This window comes from Pogona vitticeps, chromosome 5, assembly GCF_051106095.1.
Source record: "Pogona vitticeps strain Pit_001003342236 chromosome 5, PviZW2.1, whole genome shotgun sequence".
Classification (NCBI taxonomy): Eukaryota; Metazoa; Chordata; class Lepidosauria; order Squamata; family Agamidae; genus Pogona; species Pogona vitticeps.
In genome coordinates this window covers 147898626-147914513 of record NC_135787.1, presented here as the reverse complement: position 1 = coordinate 147914513, position 15888 = coordinate 147898626, and the positions used below count along the sequence as shown (strand labels likewise).

The window sequence follows — 15888 nt, the reverse complement described above, 5'->3', positions numbered from 1 at the left end:
ATCTTGCCTGGTTATGCTGGTGTAACACAAATGGCACAACTGTGGCGAGTTGCCTCAAGATGTAGGCATTATCTGTTGTGTGCTGAGCTGTGTGACTCAGTGTGCAACTAAAAATTTCCAAGGTGATTTCTTAATTAGAGGTAATTTGACTCCATTTGTGTAGTGGCATAAGGTGATTTTGACGATTGCGTAACTAATTCAGTTGGTTCCTAGCAAGTCTGCCATTGCTAACTACTTTTAATCTGTGTAACAGATTTTAATTTTTATAGAGTCTATGCAAAAGCATGTGACAGCTTTCTCTCCAAAAGACAAAAACCAAAATCATAACTTAATTTATTAGTCTGGTATAAACACACTCCTAGATATAGCATATATCAGCATTTCATTCACACAGTGATTTTAAAATGTAACTATTTTAATTCGATGTAACAAAATGCATTTTGTTACATACCGTATTTTTCCATGTATAAGACTATACTTTTGTCTAAAATCTTTAGACTAAAAATTGAAGGTTGTCTTATACACGGAAGTAAGCTGAGGAGAAAACAACAAGTGGAGGGGAAAGCAGGGACCAAAGTGATCCTGCAAGGCATTGATCCCTGCTTTCCCCTCCACTTGCTAAGTCTTAGCAAAAGGAAAGCAGGGATCAAAGTGCTGCAGGATCACATTGATCCCTGCTTTCCCCTCTGCTTGCTAAGTCCCATGGGGCTTAGCAAAAAGAGGGGGGAAGGATCAAAGCACTCCCATAGCTGTATAAGGGGGAAAGGGATCAAAATGACTGCAGTCGTGGAATTGCTTTGATCCCTTTCCCCCTCCTTTTGCTAAGCCACACGGGGCTTAGTAGAAAGGGGGAAAGCAGGGATCAAAGCCATCCTGCAGCACTTTGATCCTTTTTACCCTACATTTGCTAAGCCCCTTCCAAGTCCTCCATACAGAGTACGTTACCATAGTCTCGAGACTGAAGGATGCCTATGAATGAATGCTAAGCCCCACTTAGATTTCTTAATTTTGGGTTAGAAAAGTGGGGGGCGTCTTATACATGGGGGCATCTTATACACGGAAAAATACAGTGATTTCAGGAGGTGTTTGCTGCAGTATTGAATGAATGAATGAATGGGTGAATAGGTCCTGGACCGGCCCGAAGGATTTTCAGAGTTAATATAGCGTGAGCTTTCATTGACTGTTAACCATTTTATCAGATGCAAGATTTCAGATGTGTGTGTGTGTGTGTGTGTGTGTGTGTGTGTGTGTGTGTGTGTGTGTGTGTACACACACACACATTACACATGGTTGGGGATAGAATTGTTGACAGTGAGGTTATACTGAAATTAACATATGGAATGTACTGGTTGATCTCCGTGCTTTCTGCAATACTTAATATTGTGTGTCTGTTTAATGGAAATACAAAGCCAGTGTGTGTGAAACTGGAAGCAGCAAGATTTTCTTAGTAGATAATACAGTTCTATAACTACCTGTGTAGGAGAGTCACTGAAGGCACTTTTGTTTTAGATGACGAAGACATGAGTTGGAATAAAGTAAGTTGACTAGTTTGGCATAAATTCGTGGAAGTAATTTTCTAGAATGGCTGCTAGCTTCCTCCCATAGAACTAGTAGTAGAATGGTCATTCTGCTGATTATATATTTCTCAACATGCTGGATTTCACTTTTGGCACTTAGGATTTCTTTGTGCTCTGTTGTGCTGGATTGAATGTGTGGCCATTTTGCTGATGAAATTCTTATTCGTAAATGAAATTTAAAAAGCCAAAGGAACTCCTGTTTCTTTCATGAACTGTGATGTCTGCATCCATAAAATATGGTTGTGGATCATTTGAAGAATTAGTGTCACTGAACCTTATGAGGTTATAGCACGATATTGATATACAAGTGAAACAAACTCCCCCACCTCACCCTGGTTCTCATTCCCTAGCACCACATTTTAGTACATTGTGTGAAATGGCAAATATACATCTAAAAATGTTATGTGATATATATTACATTAATTTTCTACAATGTAGACATCTGCGTGCTAGCCCCAGTTAGATCCACAGAATTATCCTTTTCTGTACCTAATGAGCTACCATATGGAACATTTTGAGGGATTTTGGAAAAGGAAAAAGAGATTGAAGCAGTCCTCTGGACAATACAGAAGGACAGTGCAGAAGAGTGCAGTAGGCTTTAGCCTTCACCGCCAACGTCTAGAGAGGAGTGCAACCAAGGAATAAGACCTGCAGCTTCAGTCCAGCCAAGGATTCAACATCAATAAACACAGGTATGAGGCGCTCAAAAATTATGTGTTTACTCATATTTTTTATCACCTATTGCTAGTTTTAAGATTTTCCTTAAATTATGAGTACACCTAAACTTCCTGATTCCTATTTCCCTTTTCTTACTCTGTTTTCCTTATGTTGTAAGCCGCCTAGAGTGGTCGAAATGACTAGATAGGCGGGGTATAAATACAATACAATAAAATAAATAAATAAATAAATAAATAAATAAATAAATAAATAAATAAATTTGTCAAAAAATGTGCAAAGTTATGGCATGCTATTTTGGATGGGCCCAATGTACTCCTTATCTCTACTTCTTTAATCAAGGATAAAAGTCACATATTATGCTGGCATGAAAAAAGGCAATGCATTGATAAGAGAACTGAAGGACATGGTAACTGTGGCCAACATTTGTAGAGACTGGTAATGTATTTGTGTTTTCCATTCCAGGTGCAGCACACAAGTATGACACAACTGCTGAGTGGCATTCATGGGAGGGAAACCCTGTCTGATCAGCTGCATTATGTTTTGTGATAACAGATTCAGCATACTTGTGTCAGATGAAAGTTCCACATCTGTGAATGGCAGAGAGCAAGGGCAATACATTGGAAGATGACAATGAAGCTCTTAATTTGATGCTGCTTGGAAACACTTTGAAGAAATAAAATCCAGTCTTAAAAAATCTGTTTGGTTGTGACTGTGAGTTTTCATTGTTCGGTATTCATGGCACTATGTATGTATGGTACAGGAGAGGTTATAGTGAGAAACCAAACTTACACTCTTGACTTTTGAAATTGTATGGACATAGGTCACCTTTATTTGCCCAGCGCTGTTGGAAGTTCGAGTTGATTTCATCAAACACCAGAGTGCTGCTTAGACTCATAAACCTGGGTGTGATTAGGAAGCCCATTTTGTGGTGCTTATGAATCACAAGTTTCTTAGAGAAATGTAGTCATATGAGATATGTTTCTAAGAACATTGTTCTATATACAGTGGTGCCTCGCTTAGCGAGTGCACCGTATAGCGATGTTTCCGTATAGCGATCCCTTTTTCGGGATCGCTATACGGAAACATACCCGATCTTCACAATGGGGAAAACCCGCATTGCGAAGATCGGTTATTGCGGCGGCCATTTTGGAGCCGCCGAACAGCTGATCGGCGGTTCCAAAATGGCCGCCGGAAGCCCGGAAATGGCTGCCGGCAGCCGTTTTCGCGCCCTGCCCTCGCTTAGCGAGGGTGCGAAAATGGCTGCCGGCAAGGGGAATCCTCGCTGAACGGGTAAGTAAGCAAGGTATTGGAACGCATTAAACTAAGTTTAATGCGTTTCAATACGTTTCCCCTACCCGTTTAGCGACGATTCCGCATAGCGAGGGTTAATCCGGAACGGATTAACCTCGCTATGCGGGGCACCACTGTACAAGCAGCTTAGCTCATAGTGAGTTCTGTGATGCTGAAATTGATGATCTTAAAGCAACAGAATTAAGAACAAGTACAGCAAGGATGCAAAAATCTTTAAAGGAGGTCGATTTTTAAAAATTCATTATAAAAGTATTCAAGTGAGGAAACAGGTTTGTGTATTGTGATAGCACACTCTGAGTACATGGAATACAAAAGTTCCAGTTTGGTTGTATGTTTAGAGATTTGGTTTGGACATGAGAGACTTAAATACAAGTCTATGCAATGAGGAGCAACCTTGGACTCATAGACTGTTCATGACAGTCTGAAATAGTGGTACTGTCCTCAAATTTGCTATGATTTTAGTTATTTAGTTATTTATTTCAATCCTGTCCATCTAGACCAAAGTCTACTCTGGGTGGCTAACAGCAATACATAAAAGTAACAGCAATTTAAAATAAAAGCAACAGTATTAATATAATTCAAGATGGCAAAGAATAGATTGGGTGATGACAGGAAGGAAGGCCTTCTGAAAGAACCAGGTCTTAAGGTTTTGTTCAAGTGCAGCCTTGGTTTATATCAAAAGTCACTTAATGTCAAAAATCACTTAAACCAGGGTTCTCAAACTCAGTTTACCTGGGGGCCGCTGGTGGCAGAGTCTGAGTGAGGCTGGGCCGCATCAGATTTTCCACCAAGCAGAGCAAGAGCCCAAGGAAGGCGCTCAGGAGTTTTCTTAGCCTGGCTGGGGCTCCGAGGAGGAGGAGGGGCGCACAAGCCCTCGTTGCCAGCCACGACTCCCTCCGGCTCCTTCTTCACTACCACTACTAGTAGCAGCAGGAGGACAAAGAAGTGGAGAAGGGAGGGAGCGCCGGTGACCCCCTAGCTGGGGGGAGGAGGGCACGACTTAATTTTCTTTCAAAACCCTTACAGAATCGTCTTGCCAAAGGAGAAAAGCCTCCATCGGTACCCACGAAATTAAACAGAATGAGGCGGGGGCCTCCGTAGGTGCGTGTGCATACGCACACACACAAACACAGAAGTCAAGCAGCCTTCCTCTGAGGGCCCCTCAAAAAGTGCAGTCAGCAGCAGCTACCCCCACCACAACAGAGGAGTAAACTTTGCAACGCGAGCCCAGGCAGTCTCCAGAGCTGAGGCAGCTGTAGCAGGACGAACAGGAGGAGGAGGAAGCATCGCTGGGTGCTGAGGCGGCTGCTGGCCGGGCAGGTTCCTGGGGGTGCTGAGAGAGTAGAGAGCCAGAGAGCCGCTTCCTTGGAAGAGGCGGCGCCAGTGCCAGCACTGTTGGCGGCTTGGAGGCGCTCTTCGAGGACGGGCCAGGAGCGAGCTCCGCTCTCAGGCATTGCTTGGCGGCGGCTTGGGGGAAACGGGCATCAGCACGACTCGCTCACCGGCTCTCCCCCAAGACAGCGCCTCTTGCACCCTCCATCCGGAACTGCAGCCTGCCAGCCGGCGGACAGGTGGGCTGGCTGGCAGGCTGCAGTTCTGGGTGGAGGGTGCAAGAGGCGCTGACTTGGGAGAGAGCCAGTGAGCGAGGCAAGGCTTTTTTTTTTCTCTTGATAGCAGAGCATGTGTGGACACTTTGGGGGGTCAGGCAAGGCGGGGGCCACAAACTCGTTCAATGGGCCGCAAATGGCCCATGGGCCGCATGTTTGAGACCCCTGACTTAAACACTACTATTCTTGGCCTACTCCATAGTTGGTATTGGATTCCCCATGTCAAAAGAATAATAAAGGCATATATAATTTGCTTTCTCTTGCACATGAAATGAAAATTGAGTTATACAGGGTTTGTGTTGAGTGTAGTGAAAGCAGAATCTGATTCAAACAATGACTTCTCTATCTTCATGGCTTGATGTTATGCAGTAATTTCTCACACCAATGTACAAGGTACTATGTTTTGGATTCATAGTGCTTATTAGTCATAATGTCATTCAGCCAGCCGTGATGTGCACTGTTGTATACACCTTATGTTGTCACAGCTTTTTTTTATATGTTCATGGTAATGTAAGCAAATGAAGTGTGTTAGTATGCCAAATCCTGAATATTGGTGCAGTGGCAACAATACGTGTCTTCCAGTTGTGTAATAAAAAGGTATAATTGGTTCTAACATAATTATTAGTGTCAATAAATATAAAACATTTGTTTCTGTTCTGTTCTAGAGGTTCTTTGAGGTCTGGGAAGATGGCAGACATTGACAAGTAAGTGTGTTCTTTAACTTTGGCTAAAGTAATATATCTTTTGGAAGGGCTGTGTACTGTATAGCAAAGTTCATCTAGTGACTTAATCAGACTTTCAGGTGTGGCTTGCTCATACATGATTCTGGGTCCAAAGAATTTTGATCTTCATAAAAAAAATCTCAGCCTTACAGTTTGAAAAATAGGCTTGTAGGTTTATGAGTAATACATGCAAAATTTTGGATTTTATTCAGATGTAATTGGGAGTAACAGCTTTCATGTGATGGAGGAACACCATTTCTCTCTCCACCATGCAGCTGATACAATTTTAGCAGCTCCTTTGTGGATCCATATGTACGGGTTTCTGACCTGTACTGTTGCTACCTCTCAAAATTATGTGTATTGGACTTTTCACATATGAACTTTCTGTGGAGTCATTGCATTGAAGGGTGGTTTGTTGACCAAGCAGGATAGGTGCCCTGCCCTAAAATTTTAAGGGAGTGCCTACTCTTCATAAGCTGCCTGTTTGTCTGCATTGCATTTCAGTTTTAATATGTTTTGAAGAAACAGGTATGTGCTGCTTCTTCAACTGAGTAACAAAAACTGCTAGTAAGTGTCTGGTCTTTGTGACTGTGGAAAAGCACTGTTTAGTGATTATAGCTTGATCACATTTGGGAGTTCACCTTGTTGATGTTTTTTTTTTTCTGCATACAGAATTTTTAAAAAATGTGAATTTTCATAATTTTGCACAGTTCATGTAGGCTGAAGGATCTAGATTCTAGCATGGGATTTTGCTGTGTTAACTCACAGTAAATAGTCTTGTATTACTCAAATATATTTTTGAGCAGAATCTTTGTGTGTTTTCTTAATCTAACAATTCTCAAAATAGTCCACAGTATTGGTTTTTAATTGTTTTGCTCAGAATGCATTTGGCGTAATCTGGTTTGTGAACTGGACTGTCAAATATAGTATAGAGATGGGCATTAACCTTGGTTCCCTTTCCCTGCCTCCCTGGCCAATGACCCACTCACCAGCCGGCACATGCTCCTCTTCTTCTCTTCAGCTTTCCAGCTAGTCCCTGGCTGGAGTACAGGTTTGCCAGACCTGCCTCCTTGTCTGAGTGGATGATTAGCCAGAGAGGCAGGACACAGAAGCTTGTATTCCTGCCAGAGACTGGTAGAATAGCTGAGCAGCAGGAGGAGAGATTTGTGTGTCATCGGGTGCGTAGGGCATCCAGTCAGGCAGGTGGGAGAAGGGAACATGCAGTATGTGTGGTGCCATGTGTATGAACTGGCACAAAACTCCAAACTGAGGTTTGTGTCCATCTCTAATATAGAACATTTACTGTAATGTCAAATGCAGTCTTCATCTTACTTTATTTTTTATTTGTTTTCCACCATATCTTAGGGATTCAGCATGGCTAATAGTAATTGAATATGTTGGCCTTTGTCCCTTAAAAAGTTTTCAGACGAATGCATAAAGGGAGTCAAATAGTGTTCACATGTGTATGTGGAAGAGTATTCAGTAGATGTAACACGCAGGCCAGTGCACATCAATGCAGAATGCAGACTATAGAATATTACAGCCTTAAATCCTGTCACGTTGCTAGTAGAATGTCTGTCAGGCTCCAGTTTTAGTGTTCATTTTGAGGATTTAACTTGTCAGAGGCCAATCATGTTGAATCTCACCTTGTCCTGATTTTATTGTGATCAGTAATGATAATCACAATGACAGTGTTGTCCTGCTTCTTTTATCATTTGCAGTTGCTGTTAGTGCTAAGTGCAAGGTAGTACAAAAGGAAAAATGTAAGCAATAAAAATATTTAAAGGAATACATGCATGAATCCATTTTCAATTCAGGTGTCAAAATGGAAGTTGAATTGGAGGAGGTCTGTACAGGACATACATGTTTTTACTAAATGAGAAGATAAAAATCAAACTTGTAGAGGTTTGATTTCAGTTTTGTTTATCATTCTCATAATACTTTGTCCCTTGGCCTCGTTACATTGCACTCTTTCCAACTAATGAGGCAGAATTGTTTTCAGAGAGGTAGCCATGTTGGTCTGTTTCAAGAGCAAAAGCGAAACATGGATTGCAGTCTATTTCTTCAGATACCTTTTAAACCAAAACTGTCACCTCAGGTCAATATTATGATAGTGTAAATTTTGAAACATGTAATATATAGGTATGTTATATCTTAAAAAGAGAGTCAGAAAATTGTCATTTTTATCACTTCTTATTGCTTCCTGTTGGTTTAGATGATAAAAGATGCTTGTTAGGATTATTTTTTAAATTATAAAAGTTTATCCAAGCACTGTTTCCTGTATACTGCACACCAACACCTTCAATTAAAATGCATATAATTTGAAATTATCCAAAGCTTCATTGCATGACAGTGAAATGGGTGTGAACACTAGTACTAGTTTTCAGACATATACTCAAATGCTCAGGGCTTTAAATTTTTTAGAATGTCTCACCAGTCAGTCAGAAATTTCACCACTCAGCATGACTGGACTATAGCCTTGCAATTTATGTTTAAACTTAAATTAAAATTTAAACTAGGCACTTTCTACATAACAGTGCCTACAAACCCAAAATAAGTATACCCTCAGACTTTGGTTGCTTTATTACCTGCGTGCCTGTGGGGTCATGAAGCTTGTATTTTGAGTGCCTTTCTTTTGAATGTCTCCAGCAAAAATAAAACTGAAAGCAAAAGCGCTTGGCCTCTTAAGGAGCCAGGTCGTTCGGTTGAAATTGGGACCAGGGAATCTCCATATTCTCCAGCATGGGACTACTCTACATTCTCCTGCAGAGCTATATATCTATGTGCCGGTCAAACTCTCTTCTCGCGACTAGAGGGCTGTTTTTCCTTTTGGAATGGAAAGGGGGAGGGGAGGACTGCAGGATCAGATAGAGAGGACAGAGGGTAAGGAGGGACGGAGGGAGCTGTGGCTCGTTAAGCAGCATTTTTTCACTCATCACAGACAAGTGGACAAGTGGATTTTTCAAGCCCAGCAAATGCTTAAGTAAAAACACAAGGGAATGACAATGCAACTGATGGGTTTCTCTCATACTTTATGAATTAGACCAGGATGGAACAGAGCAGGGATCGGGATTCATGTTGTAGGACTCATCATCAAGTTGGACTTAAGTCGCACTAGTGACTTGAGTTGGGCTCAACTCAGGTTCCCCCCCCCCATGGCTTGGATTCAACTCGCAACTTGAAACACACCTCCCACCTCTCTTTTTCTGGATAAAAAAGCTTGTTTTTAATAGGGACTCATACTTGGGGCTTGGGACTTGGCACCAAAGACTTGGACTCAGACCTAAAGACTTGCCAACATCCCTGGAACAGAGATATCAAGGAGCTAGTGTCCATGCCAGTAATGCTGCAGAAAAAAAATCCCTGTGGGTCATGCATTAATGAACTGGTTCGAAAGACTAGCTTCTGGGCAATATTTTAAACTAGAATATTGTTAACATCTGGAGGGAAGAACTTGTATACTAAAATTATTTGTTTGTAAGATCCAAACTCATGGTTGGACTTGGATTTTAATAGCAAAGAACAGACCGAGCTTGATCAGCAAGACATGGAAGATGTTGAAGAAGTTGAAGAAGAAGAATCTGGGGAGGATGCTAACAGCAAAGGTAAGAGTACACTGTTGAGGCAAGATCATTGAACTTTATTCTGCAGGTAAATATGAGCTGTGCTGTTCCATTTTTTTCTGAAATCTTTTGGTAAATATTCTATGTAATACATGCCTTAAATGCTTCCAGACAGAGTAAGCTGCTTGTAAATTCCAAGTGTCATCTTTCTTACTGCCAGTTTCATCATCTTCCTTGGAATAAAATGATCTGCAGTACAATCTTACGCCTCTTTACTTGGAAGTCCCAGTGGACTGTGTTTGGTGGGCCTCATTTCAAGGAAGGGTGCATGGAATTGCAGATTTAAAAATGCACTAGTTTTGCTATATTGTGCTAATGTGGAGTTAATTGTGTCCTCACTGGTTAATTTTTTTGTGTTGCTTCTTGTTTTGTAAAGCACGTCAGCTGACTGTACAAATGATGCAGAATCCTCAGATTCTTGCAGCTCTTCAGGAAAGACTTGATGGTCTGGTTGGTACACCCACAGGTTATATAGAAAGGTACAGTACACTTTTTCTGGTTTTTAAATTTTTAAATTTGATAAATAAAATTGTAGGCATTATGTCAAATTATAATTATTTAGGAAAATATTAAGTGAAATACAAGGTTTAGGATTAAAATAATGATACTAGGTTAAATTCAGGGCAGGGCAATCTGCTTCAGAAAGGTGGAAATAATTGATGTTTCAGAAAAACTCAAAAAACTTGTTTGAGAGTCATTATTGAACTTCTTTGGATTTACACATGTATGATTGCAATGACCTGTGTTGGGAGGACAGAATGCAGTTATATAATGATAGATCTAACTTCTGTCTTTGAGGCGAGGAGTGGGTTAAGCAATCTGTATAGGGCTTTTAGGCATTAAACATATTGTCTGGAATCCAATTTGTAAATGCATAATGTTGGCTCATGCCTGCATAAATTTGCTGGACATTATGCCCAGGCAAGAAGGACTATGCAATTTTTAATTCAATTTTTTTTAATGGAAAGAAGGCAGAGTAAGAATTAGAAGGGTCTTGCAAAGCTGATTCTTAGCATTTCGGAGGCTGAGCCGGGGAGAAGTGGAAAGAGAAGGTGTGTGTGTGCATGTGCTTGCTCAGAGTTGTGTCTGCTTTTGCATGCTGTGGGACTGAGAGGTAGTAGGCTGTGCACTTTTTAGAAACTTTCCTCTAGGCAGTATTAAGAATGGTGAGATGGTAGGAGAAAAGGATTTTGTGAGTGAGGTATCTGCCTGCGGAAATAGAGGTTGGGAGTTTGGATTTCCTACTGTGTGTTGAAGGAGAACGAGCCTGTGTAGTCTTGGGCAAGTTGTGCAGTCCCAGGGTGTCCCCAGAAGAAGGAAGCAGTAAACCATGTCTGAGTATTCCATACCTAGAGCACCTTGGAAAAGGGTCCCCATACATCACAGTCATTTAAAATGCTGCATTCTCCTCCTCTGTCCCCACTCCCATTTCCAATTAGCTATAAAGTAGCACCAATCTGATAACAGACTGAGGAAAGGCACAAGAAAAAGGAGTTCAGATTGGCAGGGGAGGAAGTATATTTGGCTTGATCTAGCTCCCAAGGACTCAATGCTCATGGCTCAGTGAACTTGCAGAAATTCTTCTTGAATAGCACTTCCACCTTGCCGTGATTAGAGCTACTACTTGCATAATGCTGAGTTACGCAATTGTAGCTGCGCAGCAGGATTTCATAAAATTACTTCTTGACATTTTATAGAAGATCATACACTTTCACTGTGGTGCTCATTTTGCTGTACTGTACTGCCTCATGCTTGACCTGATTTGTCACAGGTAGCTTTATGGTCTTGAAAAAGTTCTAGTTTAAAAATGGGTAAAAATAATTTTATTGATAACATGAATCTATAAGAATGAAGGCTGAACAACTGATTGGCCACATTGCTGAAAATGCATAGCTCATTTGTATTGTGTGGTTCCAGTATATCAGATTTACATCAGTGGTGGGTGCAGCCCAACCAAGGGGTTTGGCCCCCAGCCCTGAACCTGCATGGTGGAAGTAGATGCTACTTTGCCTTTAAATCTGATATTGTTCTGTTTGAAAATAAGTTATGTATGGCATATTACATGTTCAGAAGCAGATTGCTATGTGTTCATTTCCTGCTCTTTTTTGCTGCAGTTGGGTGGGAATGTGCCCCCCCCCATCATTGTACTGTAGTTACTATGGACTGTATGTGAACATGTGTTCATAAATCAGTGCCAAGTTTCAGTTTATGTTGGCATCACAGGAAAGCCATGTTTGTTCTATTACGCAGCACAAGGTACAGATTGAGGGAGCCTTTTTCTTATTGAGTGACTTTGCTTTGTGGAGGCATAAACTAGCATGGGCAGATGCATCTTATATACCCTCTCTTTCATAAATATCTTACAAGAGAGAATAGAATGGTTGTGGTCTTAATGTAACATCATTGCGACCTTAACCCTTTCCTATAACTATGCATTCTTTCAGATACCACTATTTTGTCCTATTTTCTCTATTTCATTGGAGGAGGTTTGTGAGGTGCCACTTCAAGGCATATGAGACACCTTGAAGCAGCACTTCCAACAAAGAGTTCTTCTCCTTCCCTTTGCTGATGGAAAAGTAAGGAATGAGGGGAGTGTGGTTTCTTACAGAGTGCCAAATAGGATGGAATTAATACAGCATCAGGATGAGAGGTCAAGATCAGAATAGAGTACAGCATGAGTTACATAGAGCCCATAGATTAGCAGCTATATCCCCTTCCCTTTTCTAATATACATCCTGCACAGAGGTTTGGCACAGTAGTAAGAATTTTGACTAAAGGCAGTGCTGCCCATCACTTGTTTCAGGGAGGTTGAGAACAGCACTTATAGAATACTGTATTTGCCGGTGTATAAGACGACCCCAACATTTCCACTCAAAATACAGCGTTCGTTATATACTCGCCATATTATTATTATTATTATTATTATTATTATTATTATTATATAAGACTACCCCCTCCCTCTGCCTTTTACCCTGTCGGAGGGGCCAAAGAGGGAGGAGAAGGAAAGCAAGTTTCTGGGGTGGGCTACCAGCTGGTAGCCCAAGGCAGAGGCCAGAGCCTGCTTGCTCGCCCGGCCTCCAGAAGTCTCCTCAGGAGCCCGGCGCGGCGGCAGCGGCGCTGCCGACGAGCGGGGTGGCACTGGCTTGTCGCAGGCATCGTTTGCTTGCCAGCTTATTTCTGCCCGGGCAACATGGTGGTAGGTCACGGGGAAGAAGGAGGCGGTGCTGCTGCTGCTGCTGCTGCTGCTGCTTTCCGCGAGGGCAACTGCGAGGAAGTGACTGAGCCGGTGGGGACCGAGCTCCGCCCACTTCCCGGGCTGGGCTCGCCTCTCCATGCTGCTTCCTGCTGGGCCATTCGGTGCCTGAGAGCCAGAGCTGCCCGCTGCCTCTTCCTCCTCTTCCTCGTTCACCTCTCCTCTTTCCTCCTTGCGCTACGTGCTGCTCTGGGTGCACCCGGTGTATAAGACGACCCCCCCCCCCCCACTTGGAGGCATGTTTTTCAGGGCAAAAAGTTGTCTTCTACGCCAGCAAATACGGTACTAGTCACTGTTGTAACAAGATCCTCAATCTGGAAAAGCAGATTGAGTAGTACTAACTTTCACAGTACACTTTCAGTTTTTGTGTACATTTTACTGATAATAGAATTATGTGTGAAAGTGGGATATACATTTTCAAATGCCATATGCTTCAGGAGTATCTGAGAAGCAGGAGACTAACAAAACCACCCATAAACTACTCAGGTCAAGTTTTAATAGAACTAATACACAGTAAGGTTTGGGGGGGAGTTGTTTTGGAGGGGAAACATTTCAGAATTCAGAACCCCTGATGTGCTTTTTCCTCTGACCTATAGTCAGATCAGTGGTTAGATGCTCTTCCTTCTGATGTGTAGGGTGCCAGATTTATACCACTTCCCAACAGATACACATACTGAATTAAATGGGAAAGCAACGAGGGGGGCAATTAGGAGGAGGAATAGAAGACAAAAAATATATACGCCTCCCTTCTTCCCAGATGGTGTACCAAAATGTCAGTCTTTTAAGACTGTGTCTCCTTGCTTTTCTGAACAAAAAGTCCATTGGGAATTGCTGTGTGCATTAGTATGGAAAATGTAACTTGCCCGACCAAATTACTGGACATGTTCTGTCTTAGATGGGCTGTGAATATGCTTTCTTTTCTCACACAGCATTATTTTAACTTATCTGCAAGGTCCTTAACCCAAGATCAGTAAGTCCTTACAGAGTTTCATTGTGTTGCACTATTGAGATACACTATTTGTGAAGATTATAATAAAGCAAGGTTTTGATTGTTTTAAGTACAGTAACTAACCCATAAGTATAACGTGCATGTCAAATGAAGCAAACTAAATTAACAAGAGTAACATTTTGAATTTGGTTTAATGCTTGCATGCCTGCTTGATTTTAAAACATTCTGCAGGTCTTTGTGTCTCTTAATTGATATCACCTAGGGATCTGGATAAGAACAAAAAGGTCAGATTAGGTGCAAGACTATGCATAGAATATACAAGGTATTCATTAGTATAACTGGTTCCAGAGAAGCACTGTTTCTCCCCTTCTGAAGTTGTTCATGAGCTCGTCAACTACCACTAATCTTTTCTTAAATTATTATTAGACAGTTCATTTAAGCAGATCTCTCTTCAGGTTTCTTAATCTCGTTACTATCATCTGTCTGTTTTGAAGCTTCTCAATCTTTAACTTGAATTAGAATGAAAACATTGATGCAAGAAATAATAGCTGAAATCCTGTTGCTAAGTTACATGAATGGCATAACCTTCGGAAGTAAATTACTATAAGTTATGAAATCTCTATAGACATTGTCTATTGCATACCTAGTAAACATCTTAATTTACAGGAATTTGTGTCTAAAAGTTACAATGTTTGTATAACTGCAACATTTTAGCCAATATATCTGTGAAGATATCCAGGTGAAGTCATCCAGGTGTGGTTATTTTGAAGTTGAGTCATGGCAATTGGACTTTTTCTTATTTGGTTGAAATCTTTTGCTGCTCCTCCAGGTAGCTTCTTCAGTATGAGGAGAGTTATTAGGATATCTCTCCACATGGTTTCACTTCCCTCTGGTGTGAATAGGCTCCTTAGAAGGACAAAGGACTGGGGGTGAGGGATAATCCCACTTCTGCAGTCCTTCTGTACCCATTGTCATGGGTTGTTAACGGTCGTTAACAGTGGTCTTTCTGGTGTGTGTGGTCCTAATCTTTCTGGGGAAAGATGAAAAGAAAACATGATAAATAGACAAATTGTATCTAAGGCCTCCATCCCTGTTGAGTGAGGGATTTTCTATATGCACATGTATAGCCTCCCTGACCCCTCTCAAACCATCTATCTTCTCTGTCCAAAATGAGTACATCTTGGTCATCAAATGAGTGTCCTTTGTCCTTCAAATGAAGAACACTGCTGATTGTGGTCCTCCGCCATTCCCCCTCCTGTGCTGGGCCATTCTCCTGTTTAGTGGCAATTTAGTTTCTCCAATGCAGAGCCCTGAACTGCTTATACTGTACTATATTGCTCCTGTTAACAGGAGAATGGTCACACACACAAGAAAGACCACTGTTAACTACCATTAATGTCTGAAAAACTGAACTTTTGTTATGGCATGCATCATTATTGAGTGAGTGATGGAACAATTTAGAAAATTTTCTCTTTTGGGTTAATAAATATAGAAAAGTTATTTGTCAGATGCTTCAGAGTACCTTTTCCAAGCTCTGGTAATTTGAATTGGCCTTTTTGATGCATAGGTACTTAATTTTGAGGCAAGCATAGTAATTTTGAGTTCTCTGACATAGACCTGACTGAAGTTTAATATGGTTCTGTTGAAGAAATAGAGATTGCTCATTTGCTATAAAGATTGTTGATTTTGTATTCTCGAAGGCTTTCACGGCCTGGATCTGATGGTTGTTGTGGTTTTTTTGGGGTTCTTTGGCTGTGTTCTGAAGGTTGTTCTTCCTGCCGTTTCGCCAGTCTCTGAACAACCTTCGGAACACGGCCAAAGAACCCAAAAAACCCACAACAACTATCAGATCCCGGCCGTGAAAGCCTTCGAGAATATATTGAACGCCTCTACGGGGAGGAAACCGTCAGACAGACTCGGAGACTAGAAACACTCCAAAGCAAAAGAGCACACCTACTGTGTTCCTTAACATTTCTACTACGCTGCAGAGACAAAAACCATACCAGCCTTCCTCAGGACAAAAAGGACCTTCATTTCCCCTCAGGCTAGCCGCATCTATGACCGCCTGGAATCCACACAACCCGCAAAAAACTAGGCTCCACAGACAAAGAACTACTATTCCTACACATCAACATCAGCCAAAAAAAATGAGGAGTCAAGATTGGGAC

General features: G+C 41.5%; 1 protein-coding gene across 4 annotated transcripts in view; it reads left to right on the top strand.

The window, feature by feature from the left end:
* Positions 1–15888, top strand: part of NAP1L1 (nucleosome assembly protein 1 like 1) — a 43840-nt gene that overhangs the window by 6820 nt on the left and 21132 nt on the right. For 2 of the 4 annotated variants that reach the window (XM_078376930.1, XM_078376929.1), the window contains exons 1-5: positions 2026–2269; positions 2808–2966; positions 5839–5877; positions 9412–9500; positions 9895–9997. In XM_078376930.1, the coding sequence (XP_078233056.1) occupies positions 5861–5877; positions 9412–9500; positions 9895–9997 (209 nt within the window). In that variant the 5' untranslated portion in view covers positions 2026–2269; positions 2808–2966; positions 5839–5860. Of the gene's footprint in view, positions 1–2025; positions 2270–2807; positions 2967–5838; positions 5878–9411; positions 9501–9894; positions 9998–15888 lie in introns of those variants that run through there. The other 2 variants (XM_020804341.3, XM_020804350.3) reach the window with 1 other exon arrangement.